The sequence below is a fragment of the Panicum hallii genome, chromosome 4 (assembly GCF_002211085.1).
Source record: "Panicum hallii strain FIL2 chromosome 4, PHallii_v3.1, whole genome shotgun sequence".
In the NCBI taxonomy this organism is placed as follows: Eukaryota; Viridiplantae; Streptophyta; class Magnoliopsida; order Poales; family Poaceae; genus Panicum; species Panicum hallii.
The window spans coordinates 9,378,982-9,406,513 of NC_038045.1; the positions used below are offsets into that span (position 1 = coordinate 9,378,982).

The window sequence follows — 27,532 nt, forward strand, 5'->3', positions numbered from 1 at the left end:
TAAGTATGACCAAAGCTGAACCTGCTAAAAGATACTGCAACGTCAAGGGAGCAAAGGTCAACAACACGACAAACATGGCAAAACATCCACCCGACCCACCACGTCGACAAAGCATCCACCTGAAGTGAACATCAACACGACAGCGGCGGCAAAGCATCTACCAGAGCAGAACGGCGGCAAAGTATCCGCCAAACAGAAGGGCGGTAAAGCATCCGCCCGACGATGACCATTGCAACCCGGATGATGCAGACGAAACGAGCGAAGGCAGGCGCAGAAGCAGAAGCCCTCCGAGGAGTGCAGACCACCACCAGCAGCAGCAGAGTTTCAAAGACGACGCCTCTAGGGAGGGAGCGACGCCGCAGGCGCCGTGTCATCCGACCAAAAAGGTCAAGGCTTTCACCCGGAAAGCTCACCGGAGAGGAGGGAAGAGAGGCGAAGAATAACACCTTCAAAAAAGTAAATGGTGCCTGAGGGCGTCGCCGTCATTGGTCTGCAAGCATACCTAGGCTTTCGCCTCCACCCATACCCTTCCCAGATCCGAAGGCCGAAGAATGCCGCAGCGCAGAAGAGCCCGCCAGCTGGCAATCACCGCCGCAGACGTCCCCCGGACGACAACACGCCCCGGGGTAAGCGGCGACAGCGCGGCAAAGCCCCGGCCACCATGGCCGTCGAAGGCGCAGCAAACCGGCCACCCGAGCCGCAGGTGGGGCAGCCCTCGCCTCGGGTCGAGTAGCGGCGGTGGCCACTCGTCCGCGAGGAACCAGGAACAAGCCCCGGGGCGAGTGGCGACGGCGGCGCGGCAACGCCCTGCCCACTGAGAGCCCCCAGGCAGAGCCGGCGACTAGGGGGCCTACAGCCCCTACCACCGGAGCCGAGGCTCCAGCGGCGCCAGCAATTGTCGGGAGGCCAGGCATGACGGCGCAGGGGCCAGGACCAAGGCCGGCGCAGGCGCCAAGGCAGGGGGACCGCCGACGGGGTAGGCCGCCGGCGTCGAGGCGACGAAGCCCGGAGACAGCAGATCCACCCATGGGTCGTCTGGATTCAGCAACCCCAACGCCGGATCCACCCATGCGAGAGAGGAAGTGGTGTGTGACCCGAGTTTGGAGCTCAGTGGAAAAGAGAGAAGGGAAGAGGAAGCGAGCTGACCAGCTTCGGCCCAGTCGCCGGCCGCCACCATGGCCCGGCCGGCAGCGGCGGCGGCCACCGGAGGCGCGAACAGAGGAGAGGTGGGCGGCAGCGCAGGAATTGCCCTCGAGTCGCCCTAGGAGGGCGACGCGGGAAGGGGGCATGACCCGAGCACAAGCCCATCAGGCGGTTTTGCTGGGTGGTTTTGGTTATGTGGATGCCATGTGGCGATGGGCCCACCTATAAGCCATCTTCTCTCTCTTTCTTCTATCGTCTTCTCTCTCTCTTTCTCGCTCATGCTGCTTCGCCTCCACGGCCTCCTCCATGTCTTCACCGTCGGCAGCTCTCACCTGTCCCACCTCCGTCAGCTCCAACAGCAGCGCCAGCCCCAGCGCTCTTGCTGCTCCTCCCCGACGCTCTCCCACGCGTCGAACTACCCACGAGTTCATTCCCCCACCAAGGAAGCATTGAGATCCAGCGTCCTCACCGAATCGGGCTGAATCATGCTGGGCCACGGGCGCCAGCTGCGAGATCTTGCCGCATCGAGAGCACCTCTCTCCTGCAGCATCTCTCGCCGCCGGTGAGGGATGCCAGGAAGCAAAGCAGGCCCGCGGCACGGTCTCCATGAGCATCAGGGCGGCACCTGTTCGTCCTCCTCCTCCTGGGGCGGCGCACGCTGTGTCGGCCTTGAGCCCCGACGGGTACGCGAAGAAGACCGAACGAGCTCGAGCTCCGCCGTGGGCCAGCACTGCCGGGAAAGCGAGCTGCAGCTCCACCGCGGGCCAGCACGGCCAAGCGAGCTGGAGAGGCGCGGGGGGAGGGTGGCAGCCGGCGCATGGTGAGAGGAGAGGGATAGGAGAGGAGAGAGAGGGAGAGGAGAGAAGAGAGAAAGATTAGGGAGGAGGGCTGATTAGGTGGGCCCCACCCCCATGTGGCATCCACGTCAGCAAAACCACCACCAAAACTGATTAATGGCTAAATATGAACGGTTTTAAGAGTTGGATGGCCAAAAATTCCTAGTTTTGCAGTTCGATAGTCAAACCAAACTGAGACGATAGTTGGATGGTCAAAAATGGATTTCTTCCTTATTACACAGTCTTGTACAGCAGTACTGTAAATTTGTCTGGAAAGAAAATGAAGTAATGTAAATTTGAAAGGTCATGCGGCATCTTTTTTTTTTCGGAAGCTTCATGCAGCATGTTTGACTTGTTTCCTGCAAGTGCAGCTCAGTGGGTTCAATGTCTCATATCAGTCCCTCAGACTGTCTCCAACAATACGACACAAAATAGGAGACCTATTTATGGTATGCGTCGCGGTGAAACAAAAAAGTAACGCACCTAAAAGCTGCCTTCTCCAACAACGAACGCAAAAGGCGGCAGCGGCAGCGGCAACGCAGGCGCGGTCGAGCGGCAGCAGTAGGAGAGAGACGGAGAGAGGAGACGCTAATTTGGGTTCCAACTCGCCTCGGACGCAAAATGGATCCTTGGTTTGCCTACTCCGTTGGACCATGATTTTTTTCCATTGAAGCAACGTGAACGACGCATTTTTGAGTTTGGGTGCGGTAATGGCTAGGCTGTTGGAGACAGTCTCACCAGCTCTACTTTCTTTCCGTTATTATACTTGGGCTGGGCTGGTTGGTTTGCTCGGTGCCCGGTTTGGGTTACAGCCCAATACGAGGCCTGTACCCATTCGTTGGATTTGGACAAACTGTTTTTTTTTCGACTGTTAGACACACAATCTATACCCCCGTGATATTTTTTTTGGTGAAATATCTATACCCGGCAATAACACATAACGCACATCCAACGTTGCTAACTCAGATTGCTATAAAGGCCCCCAAATCAACAATCTGTCCTACATGGTAGGTGGACGAATGAAGTAAGAAAAAAAGCAATACATGTGGGACTATATTAGCTTTGAAGAACATGTTATACTATAATTGGAGAAACTATTATTATATTAATCTTATATCTATTTTGTGTGGGATGGATCTTCCTAAAATAGAATAATTCACTGAAAGGGGTAAAGATATGGGGCAAAGTATAAATCAAACTTTTATCATCCCCACCCCATAACTTGGTGGTCACCCTCCTCTCTTCCTTTCCCAAACACCCTCCCTCTCATCATGTCTTGGCTAAAGCAAATAGCCCTGCAAAAAGGGTGCGATACCATGATGATCGATCATGGTGCACACACATCCACAAATATGAATGTCGTTTTGATGTGTTAAGTTTCAAAAATATTATTGTTGTTATGTCATAAAAATATAAAGAGAACTTTTACATAAAATGATTTAATAATATACATGTACATAGTCATCACTATAAATTAGAAATGACAATAACTATTTTACACATGATATCAAGATTTCATTTTATGAAACAAGAGTAGAACAACATCTTATAATTATAAACAAAAAATAATATTATACTATTTTCTTTATAACAAGATATATTTTTGGTCTTAAAGATGAACATTTGAAATTCTCTCTATTTAATTACATTTAGCCTAGAAAAGATGCGAAAGATTAGGATTCACGAACAATTAAATAAGCAAAGCAAAGATTTGTACTCCACCCATCAATACTAACAACTATAATAATTTGACACGTACATCCTCCACAACAAAATATAAATGTACAACAAAACAAAAATAGGAAGATGTACTAATTTATCATTGCCGTATACTTGAAGCGGTCGGTTGTAAAATATTAATAGGAGATGCTACAGAAGTAACAGAGGATACATGTTTATTCTCTTCTGTTATTACAGGCGATAAGAGAGGCGTCGCGAAAGAATTTGACCTGCTATTTTCCAATTTTCCTGAAGACATTGTCGTCACAGGGACCCTCTCCACGATTTGCTTTCGTAGTAAATCATGGAGCCGACCATACAACATCTGTCTTACCCTCTCAAATGCCCGCTCCAAATTGTCAAGCTGTATGTATAATTATAAATGTTTGTTGTGATGTTTGAATATTTAAACAAACATACTATTAGCAAATTTCATACACATATTCTACAATAATTTGGTAAGGATAAGAATGATGCATCATATGGAGACGGGCGAGTGTACTTGCCTGCTCTGTGGCATTGATATTGTACATAAAGAGCCCGTAGTATAGATCAAAACTATCACTTACGGTATTATGAGTCTGCAAGGTTTATAAATGACGTCACAAATAAGCTGTCAACAATCAAGAATAGAGACGAGCATAATATTCACTACTTACAAGTTGCAACAAGCTCTCATAACCCTTTGTGTTAATTGGAGTTGTCTTTAGGTTCAATTGTGACAAAACTCTGTAGCCAACAATGTTAGTCAATTACCAATTTAGTATAACATTGAATAGATGAATAAAAGAAAAATTTGTAAGAATAATTGTACAGTAGTTATTTCAGATATTGTCACGCCAACCTCCCAATTGTGTGCGTGACAAACTGACTTCCCGCGGCATAGCGATCATGCTCTGCGCATGACATCTCCACCATCCTGCATCCCTATAGGCATTATTTAGAAGTAAAGAAACAAAAACTTCACGTGTTCAGTGGCTAATCAATTACTATTCATGACAAAAACATTGCCATTAGAAGACGATAATGGTTCAATAGAATCACCTCGTGCTCAAATATGCTCAAGAATTGTTCGCACTTGATTGCCTGATCCCCATGTTCTGCCACCCTAACCTTGTCGTAGACGAATGGGAGCTTGCCCCAGCCATTTTTACCGCTCTCCGGGCCGAACATCGGGTGCGTGCAGACGATCCCAAACCCCAGTGGAAGAATCTGACAAATTGGTATTATGTCAACAAAACAGTAATCCTCAATCGATGGCAATGGATCAGTCATCATCATAAGTGCAGTTGGAAGTTCCATCATCATCATAAGTACACTTGGAAGTTCCAACATCAGACCAACGTGGTAGTCTCTTTTTGAAAGAGCCAACGTCGTAGTCAGTACAGAGGAATTCATCCATAAGTAGGGATGCAAGTGGATATACATACAGGTGGATACACAATGGTGTTTTATGGGTCAACTAAATAATTACGATGGTATTTCATTCTAGTTTATTTCTCCTTCTAAATTAATTACGCTCAATGCCATTCTAATTTATTTTATCAAGTTTTCGAGTCGACCCACTAACCAAAAATAAATATTACTTGCATCCCTATCCATAAGCTACAAATTCTCCATAAGCTACGAATTCTGGCCAGGGGAATAGGCATAGTGTTCTCCGCCACTCAAAGCTTGCCACCCACCTCAGCCAGCTCCCAACAGTTTGGTTTGGTTTGGTTTTGGTCTAAGTACTGCATTGGTTGGGTAGGTGTTGAAATTTGGAAAGCGTAACTAACGCTGTAATTAGTGCATTGTTTGTGCAGGTATTGAAATTTGAAAAGTGTAGCTAATGCTGTACTAATTAGAGCGCTTAATTAATCCAGCACTGCAACCGTTGATCGTTATACCTCGAGGAGGAGGTTGCGGGGGAACTGCTTGACGGAGAGCACGTCGGCGACGATGGTGTCGGGGCGGAGCTTGTGGAAGGGGATGGCGCGGACGACGGCCTCGGTGGACAGGATGGAGCTGCAGATTAGCAGCACGTCCGGCTGCTCCTCGCAGAGCGCGTCGACGCTCGTGAAGAAGTGGATCCCGCGGCCGGCGCAGTAGTCGGAGTAGTCGGATCTGGAGGCCGCCAGCACGGCGTGGCCCTGCCGCTGGATGCCCCCAGCGATGAACTGCCCGAAGTTGCCGAACCCGACGATCCCCACCCGCAGCGGCGCCGGGGACGGCGGCGGCGGCGGCGGCGACGATGACGGCGACCGGGCCGGGGCCGACGGGTCGCCGTCGTGGCACGGGACGGCCTGCTGCCGGTGCTGGCGCTGCTCGTGCTCGGCCGGAGAGGCGAGTGGATTCGCGGCGGAGAAGGCGGCGGCCGGCCTGATCGGGCGGAGCGCCGCGAAGGCGCAGAAGTCGGGGGTGTAGCGGCGGAGCAAGCAGGTGGCGCCGGACACCCCGGCCCCGGCGGAGGCGGGGGCGGGGAAGCAGGCGAGGCCGGCGAAATGGCGGAGCGAGGAGGCCATCGGCGACCGGTCGACCGGTGCGTGTGTGGTTGGTTTGGTTGGTAGCGCCGCGTGACGTAACGTGGCAGCACCGCCGGCCTCTGAGTGCGCGTTCGGAATGGACCGGTTCGTGTGCCGTGCGCCGTGGGCGTGGCACGGCGAAGCGAGTTAAAAGCGTAGCAGGTGTCAGTTGGTGATGGGTGTGGGGACCACTCATACCTCCGTTGTCGTGGCATTCAGGACGCACTAGCGTGTCTGCGCTTATCATACTTCGTACTTTAAAACAAGATTTTATCCTCTATACTAATTTGTTCCGCATCCGTCGTACTCTATATCTCAACCTCTGTAGCAACTACCATATATTTTATTCAACCATCTCCGGCTACCATCTCATTTTAACAAATACTATTCTTTTTTTCCTCTTTTCATTTTCTTTTTTCTCTTCCTTCCCTTTTCTTTTTCTTTCCCTTTTTTCTCTTTTATTTTACCCCTCTTTTCTTTTCCCCTCTCTTTATTCACTCCGCCCGTCCCCCCTCTCTCCACGCTGTTGCTTCCCCCACCAGCGAGCCGCGGGGCCGTGCCGCCCCTCCCCTGCACCCTCCGGCCGTCCCCCCCCCCCTCTCTCTCCGGCGGCGGCGCGCCTGCCTCCCTCCCCGGCCTCCTTCTCCTGCGCCTGCTGAGCTCCGTCGACGCTATGGGACCTCGCTGCCGGCCGGATTGGACCTCATCCGCGCCCTTCCGAGCACGGGTGCAAGGGCGGGGTGGGGCGCATGGGCCCCACGACAAGCGCCACGTCTACCGCAGCGGAGCTCCTCTCCCTCCACCAGAAATAGCGTACCGGCTCCTGTCCGTTCCTTTAGGGTGCGTTTGGTTCAACTGTGAGCTGTGAAAAAACTGTTGTGGAAAAGCTGCTGTGAAAAAGCTGAACGCCGTTTGGTTCAACCTGCTGTGAAACTGTAAATTGATGTAAAATGTCCGTAATGCCTCTGAGACCCTGATATGTTGTTTATATGTAAAATGAGCGTAATGATGTAAACTTTGCATTGGCGATATGTTTTTCACGAAATTATATTACATATATAAATAAGTGCATTGTTAATTTCAAAAGAATTGTTAGCTACATAGCAATCTCATGTTCCCCTTGTATTTTCTATCGAAGCAGCTATCCTATCACGAATTGTGTTCATAGTAACTTCATTCTCTCCCTCTATCTCACGACTATCATCTTGAGTTTGTTCCTCAACATTTGATGCTCCTGGCATATACTCCTCATCTGCGTCACACCTCTCAAACTCCTTATCACGCAACTGACTATCACGAATGAAATTGTGTAGCGCAAAACAAACTATAATGATCTCTTTCTGCCGGTCAGCTGAGAAACTCGGCATAGCTTTCAATATGCGCCATTTTTGCTTGAGAACTCCAAATGCTTGCTCAATGACATTGCGGAGAGAGGAGTGCAAAAAGTTGAATAACTCATGCTTTCCTTGCGGTGGACGTCCACGATGATGATGAAATTCTGGTATATGGTACGTAGTCCCCTTAAAAGGTGCAAGGTATCCAGTTCGATTTAGATAACCGGAGTCAACAAGATAGTATTTATCTGAAAATGAAAAATAAGTTATCATTGTAAATAAATGATGATCAAAGTGTATAAGGGACTATTAACCTTTAGGAGGTACAGGAAATGAAGGAAAATTTGCCAATGTATGGTTAAAGATCCGTGTATCATGTGCGGAACCCGCCCATCCAGCAACCACAAATGTGAACCTCATATCAAAGTCACATATGGCAAGTACATTTTGTGATGTATATCCATGACGACAAGTGTAGTTAATTACCTCATCAACCGGAACAATAACCGGAATATGTGATCCATCTATTGCACCAATAGCACCCTTAAAATGAGGCCAGAAACGATGTTCTTTCAACTTCTCATGTTCATTGCTAAATGTTGGATCCTTCGGTTTGATGTTATGTTTTGCTAATTTAAGTAAACACTTCAATACCTCCTTAAAATTCATATGAACTGTCCATATTGACTGGACAAAACGGTTTTCAGCTTGGAAAAATGACTGAAGCCCTCCAACAATCCATAAGAACATTGCTAATGATTCTATTGATGTAACATTTCTAGAGGATTTTAAACCATACGAAGACACCAATAAATCATGAACAGCCATAAAAACCTCTGTACTCATCCGAAACATCTTGTAAAAGTATCTTGGACGCTTGAAGCACTTCATGACCCAATCATAATCAGATTTCGGATCTTCTTTTGCTCTATATTCAGCTTTATTACCATATCGCTCATTGTAAAGAGCAGCCAGATTTCCAAGAAGAGCAGCATGTTGAGATAACTCATTTAGTGAAAGAAGAAACTGCTGCCCTTTTCTAGCCAGCTCTTCCATATTCGCATCCATCTACATAAACAAAGTAAATCGTTCAAAAAATGCAAGAAAAAATTATTAAACATACACAAAAAAAATAGTTCCACCATACAATACAAATCTGGTTCCAACATACATAACAAAACTGGTTCCACGGTAAAAAACAACACTGGTTCCAACATACAAGATAATTATTCGAACATACGAGAACATAAGCAAATAAATGGTTGAAACACAAGAGAAATTGATCTATGTGGCCTTCTTTATCTCGTGCTCCCTCTCAATCAAATCAAACCTTCCTTCGTTTGTTTCAAGCGCACCAAATATCTCTCTAAACTCAGGCTTCATGATTAATAAGTGAGCTGTGTGCATCAAAGCAGTTTTTTCTTGAATCCCACAATCCTTCACCATTCTCATGGCTTGTGTAATAGTTGGAACAGGGCTGGATTGTGGAGGAGCCGATGATGCTTCAAGACTTGACCCAATTTTATCAGCTGCACTTTCAATCCTCATGCATGTGTTCTTGTACATCCGGAAAAATGGACTCTTCTCCTCCTTCTCTTCAGTCGGACTAGACAATTGTTTGCGCTTCTTTCCTGCTGGTTTTGGTTTCTCAATGGGAGTAATCTCCACTGGTTCCTCATCACTCGAGTCACTTGAAGAAATATCTCCCGGACATGATGCGGAAGCACCAGTGACATGCACCTTCTCAAACAGTAGATGCAAATCATCAAGGTACTTCGGACCCCGCTTTCGAAACTTGACATGGACACACTTGATACCTCTCTCTGGGTTGTTGCATCGCTGTAAAATAAATTTAGCAAGGTTAGGAATGAAATATAACAAAGGCAAATAGAATTCTCTTCAAAAAACAAAACTTAACTCACCGTAAGATGTTCATCCCACCACGTGCTAGAACACTCAACAGTTTGATTCGCATCATCCCATCCAAGCCCAGTGGCAGTATTTTTCAGTTCCATGAACACGGTGTAATCTTTTTTCATGTTGTCCAATTTATTCTTCAATTGTGACCTCACTAGTTTGAACCCGGTTCTTGCAAAAAGTTTATCCTCAAGGTTCTTCCAACCAGTTCTAGTGAAACAACCATTTGATCTATTCCCAAGAATAAGCTCCTCCTTGCAAATGTCAATGAAGTGCTTCAAAGTGGCATTATCCCACACCGCCTTTTCACCCATCACTAATGTGAGGATCACAATCAACTATTTTTTCATTCACAAGCAATCGATGTATTAATCCAAATGTTAAGAAAATAGAAATAAACTAGTGACTATGGTACTTTATAAATTTAAAAAGCAAAGACATCTGAAGAATAGACTGATGGATTATTACAAATATTTGAAAGCGATACCTCTACAATCTACTTTCTTACACCAAAGAAAAGCGATGCCTTATGAACTGGATTTTCCACGCTCAAAAGATGAATAGACTGATGGAAGTGTTCTGTGACATGCAAATTCAGACTTGCCCCAGAATTACAAGCCATGATTCCAGTATAGTGTGTTCCTATATGCTAATCCTTTTTTATCATTGCTTGATTGGTCTGCGACTCTGCGGTGTCATGCAAAATTGTGAAAGATGAAAGACAGTGTAAGACACGAACATACAAAAAAATCAAAGGTCATCTAAGACAGACATGATCCTTCCAATTTTCACCCAAGAAAGATGAAAGATCAAAATGCACAGTCAATTTTGTTGCAGTCAATGTCATAGCATGCATAAAAAAGGAATGCCCTATGTCTGTGTTTTAAATATGAAAAAAATACAATTATGTATCCCATGCTGGCTACAACACATTGTGTATTCAAACAAAAAACAAAGGTTGCAGCGCAGTACAACCTACATATCGTATCGTTCTAGTGCAGTGTGGCATAACTAGTACTGTGATTCAAAGGTGAATAATAGTTATCACTTATCACACGTTATCTGTTGCATTATTTTGGGTACAAGAACAAACACTGCAAGTTCATACAGCCATTACAGTGGGTGATTTCATCAGCTTACAACCATTTCAAGCGTAGAGCAACACTAATCACCAGATCGACACAACTAGCAATACATGGTACTATCACTACTACCACATCAAATGTTCCAATTCATTCAATACGTTTCGACCACAACAACCCACAATAAGCAAAACTTGAAAGGTAGTGCACGGCAATCCGGTGTAATCTAATAGCACTTCAATAACAATACGGAATATAGTAACCAAATTTACAATTACATAACTAAAAAGGTCCCATATACAAATGGATGCATCAATTATTCAATTAATCACTCAATTTCTGAATTCAAAACTGAAATCGAGATGCAATCATGAAATGGAATGAGAGAGAAAGCAGTACACACCAGAGGGAATGGATGCTGTCTACTGGGGCTGGTGCCCGTGCCCCCTGCAGCTCGCGTCAGGGCGGCCGGGCGGGAGGCCGCGGGTGCGGGCCGGTGCGGGGCTGTGGGAGTTGAAGGGGGCCGGCGGCGACGCAGCCGCACGCGAAGGCGCGGGCGCGGGCGCGGGCGCCGGGGGGTCGGGGGCGCAGGCGCCGGGGGGTCGGGGGTGCAGGGGCGCGGCCGCCGGGGGAGCAGGGCATCCAACCCTAGCGCTAATGGTGCAGGATTGGGGGAAGCGAGAGGAGAACGAAGGAAAAGGAAAGGGAGAATCGAACCGGTACGCTGTGTAACGGATGGCAGGCGGGTAAATTTTTCCATCTTCCCGCTGCAAACGCCGCGAAAAGCTGGAGGCGATCGGCTGTGGGAGCTGAACGTAAAAAAGCAGGTGCGTTACGAAACGCAGGGTTGCGTTCCAGGGTGTTTGGTTCGGCTTTGATGTTCCGAACGCAAACGCAGGTCACGGACGCTGAACCAAACACGGCCGGCGTCCGGCCCCCTGCTCCGGCGCCCGGCGTCGGGCCCCCTGCTCCGGCCCCTTGCTCCGGCGGTCCTGCATCCTGCTCCAGCCCCTGCTCTGCTCCGGCGGTCCAGCTCCGGCCCCCTGCTCCGCCACCCCGTCCGGCCCCCGACGCGCCCCCTGCTCCAGTGCTCCGACAGTCCGGCCCCCTGCTCCGCGCCTGCTCCGCCCTTTGCAGCTTTGCTCCGCCCCCTCGACGCGGTGACGCAACCGTGCTCCGGCCACGACCACGACACGCCCCATGCTCCGGCAGGGTCAATCAGCAGCCACGGAGTGAAGTCGTCCACCACATCTTGCTTCGAGGACACAATCGAATCAATCAATGCCGCAAACTGCTTCAAGTGCTGCTGCTGCTCGTACAAATTCTGCTACTCCGTCTCCATCCCTAACACCGACCAATGGTGCTCCCTCCTCAAGTACTCCTTCATCAAATGCTCAACCTTCAGGAGGTACGGAATATGTGGTTATATCTGAAGATGATCAGGTGGTAGGGTGCAAGAGAAAGCGTAAATCCGACGTTTGGTTAGATTTTGATGAAGTTACAATAGGGGGCAGACAAAAAGCACAATGTCGTTGGTGTAAAAAATATCTTGTTGCTGATGGTAAATCTGGTACTACTCATTTGTGTGGCCATCTTAATATTTGTGCATCTCGTCAAGTTAGAAAAGGTCTGCAGCAAACAACTTTAAAGTTGGGCAAAAATGAGCATGGCTCTGTTGTAGTGGAGAAGTATGCTTTTGATCAGCAAGTAGCTAGGAAAGAACTTTCATTGATGATATGTGTTCATGAGTACCCATTATCTATGGTTGATCATATTGGATTTAGGAGATTTTGTGCAGCACTATAACCTCTCTTTAAAGTAATGTCCAGAAATACCATGAAAAAGGATATATTGGATATGTATGAGTTGCAAAGGAAATCATTGGTGAATTATTTGCAGCAATGTGAATCTAGAATTGCAGTAACTACGGATATGTGGACAGCAAATCATCAAAGAAAAGGATACATGTCTGTCACAGTACATTTTATTGATGGTGATTGGAAACTGAAAAGCTTTCTTTTGAGGTAGTAATTGAATAACTGAACTCATTTTCTTTTTGTTCATGTGATAAGTTTGTTTTCTTTTGAGGTAACAAGTGTGTTTTCTCTACAGGTTTATTTATGTGCCAGCTCCACATATAGGTGAAGTTATTAGTGATGTCCTTCATGAAGTACTACAAGATTGGCAGATCGATAAGAAAGTGTCCACAGTGACCCTTGACAATTGCACAACCAATGACAGCTTGATGGGTGCCATGCAAGATAAGCTTCCCCTCACCTTTATGATGCTACATGGTAGATTGTTACATATGCGTTGTGCTGCACATATCATAAATTTAATTGTGAAAGATGGAATAGCTATTATGGAGAAGGGTATTGAAAGGGTACGTGATAGTGTTGGTTTTTGGAGTGCCACACCAAAGAGACATGAACGTTTTGAACGAACAGCAGCACAAATGAATATCAAATATGAGAAAAGAATAGCTTTAGATTGTAAGACAAGATGGAATTCAACTTATCTCATGCTTAGCACTGCATTAGAGTATGAAGCTGTTTTTGATTGGCTTGCTAGCAAAGAAATGCTTTGTGCTCCTTTTCAACCAAGCAAAGATGATTGGGACTTTGCTAGGGAGCTTTGTGCTAGGTTAAAGATATTTTATGATGCAACTGAGTTATTGTCGGGCACTAATTATGTCACAGCAAACCTTTTCTTCCCCAAAATTTGTGGCATTTATTTGGCTATTGAGAAATGGAGAACTAGTTCTATTCGTAAGGTAGAAGAGATGTCAAACTTGATGAAAGAGAAATTTAAGAAGTATTGGAAAGATGTGCATGGTCTTATGGAAGTAGCTACTGTTTTAGATCCAAGGTACAAACTGAAATTCATGGGGGGCTTTTATAGAACTATTTATGGTGAACAAAGCTCATATGCAGATAATGAAGTTTGTAGAGTCAAAAATTTGTTGTATGAATTTGTGTTGGAATATCAAGGATCTATGGAAGGGATGGCTACAACTGATGGTGTAAGGACAGCCAATAAAAATATTGTCAACAACGAAGGAGATGATCTTGTCTTTGACATATTTGACAAGTTCTTGTCAGAGGAACCAGAACAATGCCCACTTATCTGTGTACTGAGTTGGATTTATATTTGGAGGAGCCAACATTGCCAAGAACTCAAGAGATTGACATTATTCATTGGTGGCAATATGCAGGGGTCAATATCCAACTTTGAGAAGGATTGCTCGGGATATTATGGCTATCCCTGTTACAACGGTAGCATCTGAGTCAGTCTTTAGTACTGGGGGAAGGATAATTAGTCCACACCGTAGTAGGCTTGCTCCGAAAACTGTTGAAGGTTTGATGTGCATGCAAGCTTGGGCTCGAGCTGATATGTTAGGCGAGCAGTCCGGTTTCATCAAAGAGTTATTGACTGGTCTAGATGATAGGGAGGAAGAAATGGTAAGAACTCACTCTTTTAGTATTCACATATAAATATTTACATATAAATTTATAGTAACCTTTTGTTGTATATTATTGAGTGACATTGCATATTATTGAGTGATATTGAATCTGATCTACTTTCACCCTTTCTATTGTAAGGATGGTCCTGATTCATGTATGATTGAGTGACATTGAATCTGATCGATGGCTGTTGACTTGGTGGTTGCTGGTTGCCTTCATGCCTTGTTGGTTCTGAATTCTGATGGAGTGCTAGACCACGTTTTGTAACTAAGACTTATGTTTGTTTGTTCCTGTAATCCTATTATTTCTAATTCGTTACAACATTTATGTTATGGATTTAATGATTTATGGTCAAGTGCTCGTTGGAACAGTCATTTTATGTTATGGATATATTGGCTGTATGAATTTTGTTACCAAAATTTCTTTGATTTTTTCTTCATCACATATTTGATTGCAAAACCCGACGGGCACCCGCACCCGACCCGAAACCCGACGGGTTCGGGCGTGGGTGCAAAATTCCACCCATGGGTGCGGGTGTGGGTTTAGTTTTCGACCCGATATCATTTTCTCATGGGTCGGGTTTTGGCTCCACCCGACCCGAACCCGACCCATTGCCATCCCTAGTCTGGTCTGGCTCGTGGGATGCAGTTTCACAGCGTTTGGTTGCCTGCATGCGGTGCTGGGCCAGACCCATCACGTGCAAAAGGCTTCGCCGAGCCTAGCTAATGGGAAACGAAAATGAAATCCATTTCCCCGCGGTCTGGCTCGCGCTGGACGAGATCGAGTGCGGGGGCGGCATAAAAATTGGCACGCCCGGTGTGCGCGGGAACGTGCGGCAAAGTTTAGAGTTACGGTCTATTTCGCGCCATCCACTCGCGTTATATTCTCACCCCGCAATGGACACGAAAAGACAATTTCCTTCTCATCCAAAGATGTCTTCAGTTTATTATCATCTTAGTTCAGATTATTACCACTTGTTTTCAACTGTGTGTAATAATCTATGTTGTATGAGGTCCTGTAATGTAGAAAAATTGAGGTGGTAACCTCACCAAGCTTAGTCTTGAGGTATTCGAACTCTTTTGGATGCAGCCAACCAAATAAGTGTGTTTGTTTCTCTCTTGTACATGTAGCGGATCATCCAACCAACCAAACAAATGTTCTTTGCATCCGGTCTCATGTCATGCAGTCAACCAAACAAGGGGGCATTGCATGCCCCTAGCCTTGCCCTAAGCAGTCTGGCTGGTACATGCAAGCCGGACTCACCCTCACCAGGGAACCAAACGCGTCCTTAGCAGGGTTTTTTTTATGCGTTTAGCAGGTTTTCTTAAAGAAAAGAAAGCAATGGATTGATTTTAGGTGTGGTAAAAGTCCTGTAATGCCAATCAAAAAGTTCATGCCCAAGCAGCCAATTAGCAAAAGCTTTGCACAGGTGCGCCCTGTTTTACTCATGTTTCGAGCACGGCCGAGATGCAAGCCACGTGAACTTCGGTGCACATGACGTTCTCGCCCTTGATGCGGCACGCTCAGCACGGATCCTGACTCCGCCCTTGATGGAGATGGAGGTAGCTAGTCTGATCATACTCATTCTGATCCCAAACTACTACTGCCTACCCTGGTTAGACCCCACCACGTATGCGCGACACATCACATCACACGCGCGTGCCAAGATCGAGAGCACTCGTACGGAACCACAGATGTTGACGTTGAGTGCACGCTCGCGCCCGAGCCTTTGGATTTGAGCTGCAAAGAGCCTTGAGATAAAGGCACATGTGAAGCTTTTGTGACTCTGGGGTTTCTCGCAAGAATCCGGAAGTAGAAACCTTGCCAAAAATACCGTGGACCGTGGTCCTTATGCATCCCACTCCACCCTACAAAACTATATCATAATTTTAACCAGCTCACTCAATGCACATCTATATTTTTGTACCCAATACACACCGACCGGTTCAACCTGGGTTAAATCCACAACGTTGAGTGCACAGTCGAACAACGGCCGAAGAGAATAAGATGACCAGGCAAAAGCGAATAACAGAAGCCATAGACATTATTTGTTCGAATGCCTGTCAAGGCTGCTGTAGCATCCATCCATAATCAACAAAGATCAAAGAAAGAAAAAGGTCAAAATAGCGCTCCCAGCAACCATACAGATGGGCCTCTGATCCGAGAAACATCAGCGAGGGGCTTTCAACTAGACAACTAGGTCTTAATCAACGACAACTCTCTTCAACGACAATTGCTGATCCGCGACGCGACAGTCTCTAAGGCCGCGCGACTATAGGCTTGCTGCTGCCCTGGACGACGGCTTCACACAAAGCCGGATTCAGTACGACGTCACACGGGGCGAACGAGGGCGGACTGGTGTCTTTGACGGGCTCACCCTGAAAAAACAATAGCACGGTACACAGTAAGCACGGGATGGAAAACATGCCACCCGTAGCATAAGATGGAACTTGGAACACGCGTGGAAAGTATGTTCTTGCCTGACAGGAAGCGTCCCAAGAACCATGCCACTGCAGTTCAGAGCTAGAATAGCACTATCTGCCTGCACAAATGGAATTTATAAATTGGTCAAGCTCCAAAAAGGATGAACATATCATCAGGTCCAATAACATCTTATCTATTCACAGAGTCACAGATATATAAGGTTTCATACTTCCATTGTTGAACAAAAAGAGATGCAGATGTTAAAGAGAGGAAGGAAAGATAAAATCTTGCGATCTTTTTTAAATAATTTTGCATTATTGTTTTGTATCGAAAAGAAACAGATCCTACTAAATGAAAATGAAAAATTCAGCAATGTCCAGCAAACGTAAGTGAGAAAAATCACTGTAAATTCTGCTGGTAACTTGACTCCCTTTGCAAATGCCACCCAGATGTGTACTCCACCACCCCAGAAAGAATGCAATTCTAGTTTTGTTCTAAGTCAAACTTTTTTAAGTTTGACAAAAAATTATAGAGAATAGGGACAATATTTGTAACATTTAATATTTGTAAAATTATAGAGAATGGTAACTTTTTTAAGTTTGTCATGATGAATCCAATGATGCTTATTTGGTATCATAAATGTTAATACTCTTCTCGATAAATTTGGTCAAACTCAAGAAAGTTTGACTTAGGACAAAATTAGAATTGCATTCTTTCCAGGACAGAGGGCGTACCATTTATCTTACAAATTTACTTCATCTGATAGCGAATAAGTGTTAGCTAAGATGACAACTCCCCCTCCTACGAACCAGATAGGCACTAGGGACCATTACTCAACATTGCAACCCAGCCCTGCCTGACCCCTGATTTGGATCGGAGCCACCTGACTAGTGTTGTGCCCTTGGGGAACACTAAGAAATAAAGGTTATTTTTGGATGCGTGCAGATAAACTGTTTTAATTTGAGAAACTATACATTTGTTGCCATATTTCTACAAAACACTTTCATAAATTATAATTTGATTAGATCTAAACATATAGGTATCATATTTGGAGCTCTGACCATGTCCATGTTCAATGTATTTCTACTGTAGTACTGCTGAATTAAAGCATTGCAGTGTTACAAGGTCTGGCAGCACATCATTGACACGGATGACTAGCTGAGGTCAAGTCAATGGATCGCCAGTCCCAACTCCCAACTACATGTTTCGTTAAAAATTTTCAGGATAAGAAACATCATAACTAAATATACAGCCTACAAGCAAATATTTCAATTCCCTGCAAGCAAAGTATAGCTCCATTCTAGCTGAAGGTATCATAAACATTAAGAAAGCGCCAAGTTTGTTAGCGTACTACTTGCAAGTTAATTGCTTTGCAACATGGTGAACAAAGTTGGATTAAGCACATCTTCAGTTAAAGTAAGCCCACAATTTGGTTATCCTACAGGCACTTTTATATTAGTATTTGTGTAAATCATATCACAAAGTTGTGTTATGAGTATGCTCAAAAGCTTGCGAGACTAGGCTTAGAATGCACTAATGGTTAGGACCATCTGGCATAAATAATAATTTATGCTTGTAATGATATTAGTGTTGTGAAAGAGGATGCAGAATATCTAGCAAGTTAGCAGAAGACTGACAGCTGGCAGAATAAAAGCAGTACGAAAAAGGTGAGATACAGATTAAGCTAGGAGCGGAAAGACGCATATGGGTCTACAATATTAGTGTTGTGAATCAGTGATTATTACATAGCAATCAACTTTATCTGTTAAGAAACGGAAACTACTTATAGCACGACATCAGTTTCTACATGGTGAGAATCTATAAGAGCTTTCTACTATAGCAGAAATCCTTGAAACTTGTCATCCACGTCAGAGAAAAAATTCAAACGCATGTTAACAGCCCTTATTTACTCAAATAACTTAAATGCATAGTGCTCAATAATGTCAATTGCAACACAAATAAATGATCCAAACATGAATTAGATAAGATTGAAGCAATAGCATCTAAGATAAATCAAAGAGTGAATCCACCAATTGGGAGAAAATCAGATGTGGAAGGATTGAAAAGCTTAGTTTAAAGAGAAATTTGTTACAAAACAAACCCATTAGATGGCTTGACAAACAAAATATTATCACCTTTACTTTTCTAACAGGAATTTGTTCACATGAGAAAGTGTTTGTGTTGTTCATTCCCATGTTATTGGCATAATTTCATATATAGAAAATGATTTATTCTTGATGACATAGTAACATACTAAAGTCTCCTGTTTTACTTACTTGGACAAACTCGACAAAGGCGATGCATGTGGAGTGCACATAATCACCAAGTAGCCTCAGCCGAGAAACCTAAGTAAAAAAGGCAGGTAATTATTGCCCAAATTATTTATGCTTAGCCATGTAAATGAAACACATGCCTACAACGAAAACATAGAGGTGACGTACTTCACCACATGTTCCCTCAAAGAATTGTTTCACTTCATCTTCTCCAACCTATACAGTAATAAAGAAATAAGCCACAGAACAATCATTATATTTAGCAATTGAACAGCTAAAAATTATAAGCCTTAAAAAGTAGAACTTAGTTTGAAATTCTTTTCCAATTTCACAATTTATCTTTACTGTACTATTCTAGAATTCTAGATTGCTACTCAAATTTCAAATGCTTGGACAAATAAAATAATACAAATATATACTGAGGTAATGGCACAATATAATCGCAATATAGATTTATACATCATGGACCTAAATATCACAACATTGAGTACCACCTTAGACGAAAATGCTCAATCATTGGGTTTTAAAACAATAATGGTGTTAACCTCAGCAATAACTGAGCCAAACATCAGCTCAGAACCAATTCCTAGAACCCACTTTTGAATTTGACTGATTTTTCAAATTTATGGCAAAATACTGTGTTTTCTCATGGGACTGTTTCAAAATCAGAAAGAATTAGCAAGCACCCACAGGATTCCATCTCCATCTACACAAAAATCTGACCTTAACAGCAAAATCTACAAGCGACAGTTATGCAACATTTCATCTTCGAAGTGTATCAAAAAAAAAAAGTGAACATAATACAGCTTCAGTAACTGGTCAAGTGTTATCTTGAACATCAAGCTACCAAAGCTTCTGAAGCTTATGGATTAAGGATTGCCATTTTAGAAGAAGGATGAGATCATAAATTGACTTGAGGTGGGAACTACTCATCAATTAGTATTTGTTACTACAGACAAAATATTGGTCAATTGTAACAAATACACTGGATTTACTGGTGATTGGAAAACTCTTTAACACATATTCACAAGAATGCCCAACTTTGAAGATCAGCTATTAGAAATTTTTCATGTGCAGCGCACAATCCAGGATACCATTACAATAGAATTTGAACACAGATGATAATACCATCTGGCATACCTTCTTGTCAATGTTAGTACAATATACAGTCCTGGATACCATTTCTTTCTCATCCTCAGTCTGCAGGAAAAGGAGATTTAGGCTTGTATTGTTGCAGATTTAACATCAATAGGTAATATAATTTACATCTGTCTACTTACTCGAGGAAGAAATTTGGGGTTCACAGGTAAAATCGCTGTCTTTGATGGCAAAACTTTGACAGGATAAAAACCAAGCATGGTTCCACCAAGTGTTAGTGCTGTTCTTGCACCAACTGCAGAAAAATCAGCTTCATTCAGGACCGTTTCTTACACAAACATAGGACTATCAAATAACAATTGGAGTGTTGAAGGTACTACCATCATCTGCAAACTCGATAAATGCAAAACGCAACACTGAGTTAGGATCACCACAGATACGGCAATCTACCACCTACAAGTGAAGAATATGTGTCAAGTCAACCATTGAGAGATAAACGTGAACTGAAGTGGGTAAAATTTCAAAAATCACTCTAACATCATCCACAATGTAGAGTATTTAAATGAGTGGGTAGGGGGAACAATGATACAGCCATGTATGAAATACCTGGATTAAATCATATGTCTTACGTTTAAACTCTGCACAGGGATATTACTTATGTTTCACGAAAGATACTACTAATCTTCAACAACTATATACAATGGGTACAAGAGCTAAAGAAAATCAGTACATGCGTAAGTTTGCAAATATGAACTGAACCAGTTATAACTAAAACTGTCAGCGCAGGCAACAATTCTCTATGGCGCCTGTCCAGTATCTAACAGAATATGTGGTAACTTACTAGCTAGCAACATCACATGGACCACTTGGTAGGCGTTCCTTTTAATGGAATAATGGTCTAATGCATCATTCAAAATCCTCAAAACTTGTTAGTGTCACTAACTTAGTAGGATGTGGCCCAATACGTAGTCCCTGAAAGCCTTCTGCTTACAAATATCAGTTATGGCACATGAAACAGTATGACTGGAACTTCTTTAGTCATGTAACACCTTTATTAGTCCTTTACAGATAGATCTCCTTTAGGACAACCCAGTCTTAAAAGGCAAGTTTGACTACTTCCACAGTTCAGTAAAAACCATGAAAACTACATCGAAAGCATTTTCTAGGACAAACATTTCAGTAGTACACACACATCATGTCAATCCAGATTTATCTGCTCGTTTTAGTAGTCACAGGCTCACAAAGTTGTAATTACATCTTGCATAAAACAAGATACAATATAAAAGAAAGGACTAACTATACTCTTAGACAGTCACATTGTAAAATGTAAATCAGCTTGTGCAAGTGCCTATTTGAGAAAAAAATGGCCACAAGAACCCCAGTAGAAATGAGTTTAAACATAGCAAACTTGTGTTCTGATTTTCCAAGAAAGAAAACACAAATGAAAAGTTCAAATGACTTAGCTTGAGCACTAGAACTCATCAAAAGAAAAACTACCTCTATTAAAAACCTAGGGACGAAATAGAACTGTTTGATGGCTGTAAGTTTGACAGGGGAACAACCCATGCGCCCATGTTTCATGTTAACATCCATATTGGAATGGCATATGAAGACGATCAATTTCAGGCTTATCAATCTGATCACCAACCATTTCAATCTTCCATCTTTCCTTAATAACTCAAGTGTCTAACTAATCTTAGGAAGAACTATGAATTAGTGTACCAAGTTGATCCTTTCTAGGATTAGTGGCCACCAAGGAGTACTTCAAGAACCCGTATCGCCTTTCTCCTCTCAAACAACCATGCATGATACAGTGAAGGAATGAAACCTTAGAAGTTTCATGGAGAAAATGAGACAAGATTGATCAATGTCTCCTTCACTGAAGTAGGATATTGCACTACAGGAGGCTTGGCCCAGTCTGCAGCTTCAGTAGATAGAGAGGCTGCCCGTCTGGACCAGGTGTATCTGGACTGCTGCGAGTAGCACGAACACATGCCAAGCACTTGCTAGGGGAACATGCATCTCGGGACTATGCTCTACAAGAGCACTCGAAGGAGAACTCACAATCATCTTTCCAGGGGCTGATTACGAAGCTCAGTGGCCATTGGTTATCCAAAAGAAGACTTTTCATTTCTACTTTCTCAGATGAATTATACAAATAGATACCTTCTTCTTGACAAAAGTATACCAGTTAAGCACAAATCTGCAATTCCATGAATAGCAGTTTAAGCATTTACTAATTGAGTCAAAAGGTTAAACCAAATAGGTCTTGATTTTGCAAAAGCTATTATACGTTGGCCAGGTCAAATTATACAAGAAAATAAGAAATCAAGGCAAACCTAATAAATATGGATCAGTGTTAATGGAAGCTAACTGGTTTACTTGTTTCGAAGTGTTGAACTGATTCGATAGTCCAGAGTGGTCCCACTTGATATTCAATTTCGATGTATGTATGTAAGTTATAATGCAAATTCATTCTTTGTTAAGCTATCCTAACAATTAGAGATCTTAAAGAGTTCAAATGTTTTTAGGTCATAATGCAAATTCATTCCTAAAGATTAGAGATCTTAAAGAGTTCAATTTTTATAACACATGATAGCGCAATAGTATAAGAAAAATGTCAGTATTCTGACAAGGTAGAGAACATCAAACGAAATATATGTCAAAATACAACTTTAAAACAATGGATAACTAAGATATAGATAACAATTGCACCCCCTGCAATCTCTAAGCCAGGAGAGAAAAAAATATTTGATTAACTATTTTTTTGTTTTTCGGATATATATGACACGAAAAATCATATGATCTCAAGTGGATTTAAAATTAGAAATCTTAGAACATACCTGTCCACAGGTCGAAAAAACTTCAGCCAGTTTCTGTTCAGTTACCTGCAAATCGAAGGGAGGCCAATATGTCAAAATAAAACAAGGAAAGCAAATTTACCAAACAGAACTCTATGATATTCTCACATGCTGATCAATGTCAGAGACATAGACAGTTCGCCGCACGCTATCCTCCCTATCAGCTCGACGAGGCCGGCCTCCCATCATCCTTCTCCTCCCCTGGATGAAGCCATTCCTTCTCTGTAACCACAGATCAAATGCAGCTGATTATTCTCAAGACACTACCTTCACTGTACTATCCAATTCATATAGCACTGGCAAACAATATGTTGGGAAAATATATAACAACAGAAGAAGCAAATTAAGAGAAGGGAACGATCACGTGAATCCAATTTGCAGAAAAAAAAACATTTGCAGAGCAGGGATCAGAGAATAATCAACCGACAGGAATCTATTGAAAATCTCCTGCATAATAGGGAAATATCAAAATCAACTAATCATAGCAGGTCGATTAAATTTTATATGTCAACCAGTCTAGACCTAAAACCCTCCCACGAAAAGATCAGCTCTCGAGTCGATCGCACGGGAGCTGCCAAAAATCCAAAGCCATCAACATCAGGAAACCTCCAAACCGACCGATCGAGAGGAAACAGCCCACTGCAAACCCCTACCCGGAGAGAAACCCGCACCGAATCGGACTCGGCAATTCGGTGATTACCCGTCGATTCGGCTGGCCGTTGGTGGATCCGTCGCTGCTGGAGTCCCTCCCCCCGGCGCCGCCCATACCGCCACCGCCGACGCCGCCCACGAGCTGCAGCACGTGCACCGGCTGCTGCTGCTGCGGCGGCGGGAGCTGGTGGTGGCGCGCGTAGTAGTCGATCGCCGGCGACACGAACACGGGCGCGTCGGCCGAGAGGCGGCGGGCGCCTCCGTCCCCGTCCCCGCGGCGGCGCGAGAGCGGCACGAACTCCTCCGCCGAGGGGTTCAGCTTCGAGAGCAGCTCCTCCAGCTTCCTCATGTCGCTCTCGTACTCCCTCACCTCCTCCTTCCCCGCCTCCGCATCACCGCCCTTGGCCGCGGCCTCGGCCGCGGCCGCCGCCTTCCTCTCCGCCGCCGGCACGGCATCCGCGCCGCGGATCGGACCCTCCGCCGCCACGGCAACCATCTCCGCCGCCCCGCCGAGCCGCGCCGAATCGGAGCCGATCGCCGCCGCTGGCCGGAAGAAATTCGCTAGGAAGCCGAATCGAGAATGTTCTTTTATTATTATTGGAACAGTGGAGGGGGCGAAATGGAAAAACGCGAGGAGCCGAGGCGAGATCGCTTTCGGGGCGGTTGGCTATAAATAGGAGGCCGAGGCAAAGCCTCCACCCTTTTCCTCCTCTTTTCTTTTTTTTTTATCTCTCTCTACTACAAAATGATTTCCTTGGATAAGAAATTCGATTTCTTTTCTTTTTGGGAAAGAAATGTTTCGCGATTTGGGTGGAAGGGGCGTGGGGCGTGTGGCACGGCGGCGTTGGGATGGGCGGCACGTTGGCACGGGCGTGCGGAGGCGGGCGGTGTGGATCTTCTACGGCTGCCGCGTGAGCTTAGGATTTTTTTTTCTAGCACTTTTGACTGGTTTATATGGTGGAAATGGAAAGCAGAGTTTTTGTTTTAGTGCCACGTGGCCATTTGGGAGGATTAAGTGCTGATAAGTAGGGGGCGTTTGACCGTGGCATTTAGAATGTTGTCAACAGAGTGTCGCATACTGACATGGTATTCGTTCTAGTATTAGCTGCTGATAAGTGAAATCGAAATTGGATGTGCCAAGACCTGGTCTAAGACTCTGGTCATTGCGTGACTAGATGGTATGTTAAAATCATAACTTGGGTATTGTACTCTAACTACGCTACAACTAGACTAGTCGATTGTAGTGCACTGCACAAAATATGTAGGGAAGAAAATGACCACCACAGAATGTGAGAAAGGTAATGGAATTTATAGGGCCCTGCGTCGAGAACGGCAACGTAACAATTTGAACCCTGGTTGCCAACTTTAGAGGCTGGTTCAATGACCACGTGGGTTCTCCTCCCCTCCCCAAAGGTAATGAAATTTTGGTGCAAGGTTGTTGTAGTATTATCCTATTGATCCTATGGAGTTACTGTGACACAAATTGGCTGGTACGTGCATTTTATAGGATCATGAATTCATAATCTCCCGTGCAAGATTCCAAGATTCATTAGCATCGCGCATATGATTGGCAGAATCGTATCTAGAACGGTAATCACCGCAACAAATTCATTAAAATTTAAAATGAGAAAATATATGTCACTAAGTAACTAACTTGCCATCTTATTAATATTTACCCATATTATTGGAGCTATATTTTTTTTTGGCCAAGTGGGATCTTTAAACGATGGAATTGTGTATATTGTTGAAGAATTAGGTAGAACTAGCAAGGTTGTCAGGATCTTATGATTCTAAAATCCTAGCTTCGCAGGGATCCATCCATTTCAGGATGTTAATTCCATTTAACGACGATCGTATCTGTAGGATCAAGTAACATCATAGGGTTATAAATCCGCGGGGCACATTATAGTAGTTAAGATTGCACTTTTGTCCCACCGGATATGGACGCAAGTTTTCACGGCAAGGAGCAGTAATATTTTAATCTAGCTCGTGTTGTCCCATGCTGCTCGGGCGCGACGGCGTCACGTGTGATCCCGCCGCACGGGGGTTATAAAATCCGCCGCCGCACGGGGGTTATAAAATCCGCTGCCGCAGGGGATCACAACGTCTCGGGCGGCTCAGTGCTGACGCACGTGAGGTTCAGATAAAGGCATGCGCGTAATTCTGAACGAAGAAGATATACTCTTTCCTTTTCTTCTTTCCTTTTTCTTGAGGAAAAAGACAAACGCCTTTTTCGAAATTTTCGGCATAAAACAAGAAGGCCTGAAACGTCCGGGAGAAGGGATTGTAGCAGAACGAGAAATTTGACGTCTGGTGTGATTCAAACAGATGCTAACCTGTTAACTATCCTGTAATAGCAGTAATTGAATTTGGTCAGCGGGTTAGAAGCCAACTGAAACTGAAAAGGAGGGGGAGTCGTACAAGCATACTGTATCATAGCATCAGATCAATTCAACATACATTCCGGTCAATCTCTCCGGTCCGGTTCAAGAACTGACGCGAGTGAATTCCACATCGCTCTAGATTAACTGCTGAACAAACATTTGCAAAGAATTCATGATCAAATGCCTCTGACCTGAATTCTCTGGGAAAAGGTTTCAACAAAGGACCTTTTCTTTTAGGAGTTCTTTCAATCTCCAGTGACCGGGAAGAGGAGGAGGAACTTTTCAAGGTTACCTCATTTACTATTCTCTATTCGGATTCATGATTATCCCGATAGACCAAGCTGGAGAGAATCCAGGACTATGATCAAAAGGCAAACAAGATGAGGCTCTTCTTCTCACATCGCGAATATATCATATTCTTCAGAACAAATGCAACTTTATTCACAGAAATATAGCCATGAAAAAGATGGAACCGAGCCGCCAGTAAAAGAAAATAAAAGAAAAGGATAGAACCACAGCAGCTCAATCAGCACTTCAGCACGCAATGATATTTGGGCACACAGAGCACGAGGGATAGTATACGAAAACAAATCCATGACCCAAATGAAGGAAAAAAACGGACTGGTGTATTACTGAAGTATGTATGAAAAATAGAAACAAGAGATCAGCACTGTCGGTACATACGGACGACAGGAGTACCTCTTGCTAGGCTGTCCAGACCCTTAGCGCATCTCTGCCGCCTCACAGGTAAGGGCGCGATGGTGTCCGGCTCCGGCGTGTGCGCCAAGCGCATCGTGGTGGAGGTGCGCCACCACATGCTCGGCCGTCTATCCTCCATCATCGCCAAGGAGCTGCTCAACGACCAGAAGGACGTGGTGGCCCACTGCGAAGAGATCTGTCTCTCCAGTCGTCTGATAGGGTCTCCAACCAGGTGGGCGCAAGGTTATCTGTGACCTCGCCCTAGTCCTATGGGTGACGGGGCGGCTCGGGCCTGACACCTGGGATCATGGTCTCCGGACCTCCCCCCGTGCTCATATAGGTCCAGCGCCTCCACGTGCCCACGAGGACAGCATGCTTAGGAATGGCCTCCACAGGCCCGGACCCCCCAGGGGGTCCGACGCCGCCACGTGTGGGAGCCAGACCCCTCTGGGCCTGTCTATACGGACTGGCCTCGGGGGGCCGGACCTCCCTTCCCCCCGGGAAGGGGTCCGGCGCCACCACGTGCCGCCTCAAGCTGCCTGGGAGGCGGTTGTAGGGCCAACCCTGCCACGTGCCCGTGGCAGAAGGCCTCCCGTGGGGCGCCAACCCAACTACCGCATTAAATGCGGGTAGGTGGACTGTGCGTGCCCAAGACAGGGCATGGCCTGCCCACTGACACGCTGGGCAGATATGCTGACACCACGGTAAGCCCAACTGTTTCCAAGGCGGCGCGTCACTATGCACTATGCGCGGGCAAGCGACGTACAGTCAACTCACTGTGCCGCGCGCGTGAGCAAGGGGTGATGATGGTCTGCTGCAGGAGAGCTGAGGCATGAACTGCTACAGTGCGCGTGGAGGCGACGGCGCGGCGGGTCAGCGCAACCCCTTCACCTGTCAGAGGGTTCTAGCCCAACAGTGACAGCACGTCTTCCACTGTGCGTAACAGTGATAGCAGGTACTGTGCCGGTAAGGCAGTTCGAGGCCATATCCTGGCTGTAGATACGCACATCAACTTCCCGATAGAGAGGACTACATAGAGGAGCTGGAGAGAAAGATCTCCATATCTCTCATATTACAGGCTCCTGTTGGCCGGACCCACCTGTCTGGGTTCCGCTCAGTGTATGCACCTCCCTTAGTCTATAA

General features: G+C 45.0%; 2 protein-coding genes and 1 pseudogene across 2 annotated transcripts; all 3 read right to left on the reverse strand.

Annotated features, from left to right (window-relative positions):
* Positions 1–3,674: 3,674 nt before the first annotated feature.
* Positions 3,675–6,320, reverse strand: LOC112888356 (arogenate dehydrogenase 2, chloroplastic-like). The gene is made up of 6 exons (XM_025954560.1): positions 5,588–6,320; positions 4,743–4,910; positions 4,543–4,625; positions 4,358–4,427; positions 4,205–4,279; positions 3,675–4,062 (listed from the first exon to the last, which is right to left on the reverse strand). The coding sequence occupies exons 1-6, from the start codon at positions 6,200–6,202 to the stop codon at positions 3,799–3,801; spliced, it is 1,275 nt and encodes a 424-aa protein (XP_025810345.1). The 5' UTR covers positions 6,203–6,320; the 3' UTR covers positions 3,675–3,798.
* A 2,474-nt stretch (positions 6,321–8,794) lies between these two features.
* LOC112890924 lies at positions 8,795–9,847 on the reverse strand (annotated as a pseudogene).
* A 6,160-nt stretch (positions 9,848–16,007) lies between these two features.
* Positions 16,008–23,946, reverse strand: LOC112888846 (polyadenylate-binding protein-interacting protein 8-like). Its single transcript, XM_025955204.1, has 10 exons — positions 23,356–23,946; positions 22,764–22,877; positions 22,638–22,682; positions 20,175–20,247; positions 19,977–20,089; positions 19,837–19,896; positions 18,865–18,912; positions 18,700–18,768; positions 16,480–16,541; positions 16,008–16,377 (listed from the first exon to the last, which is right to left on the reverse strand). The coding sequence occupies exons 1-10, from the start codon at positions 23,800–23,802 to the stop codon at positions 16,320–16,322; spliced, it is 1,089 nt and encodes a 362-aa protein (XP_025810989.1). The 5' UTR covers positions 23,803–23,946; the 3' UTR covers positions 16,008–16,319.
* Between the last annotated feature and the right edge of the window lie 3,586 nt (positions 23,947–27,532).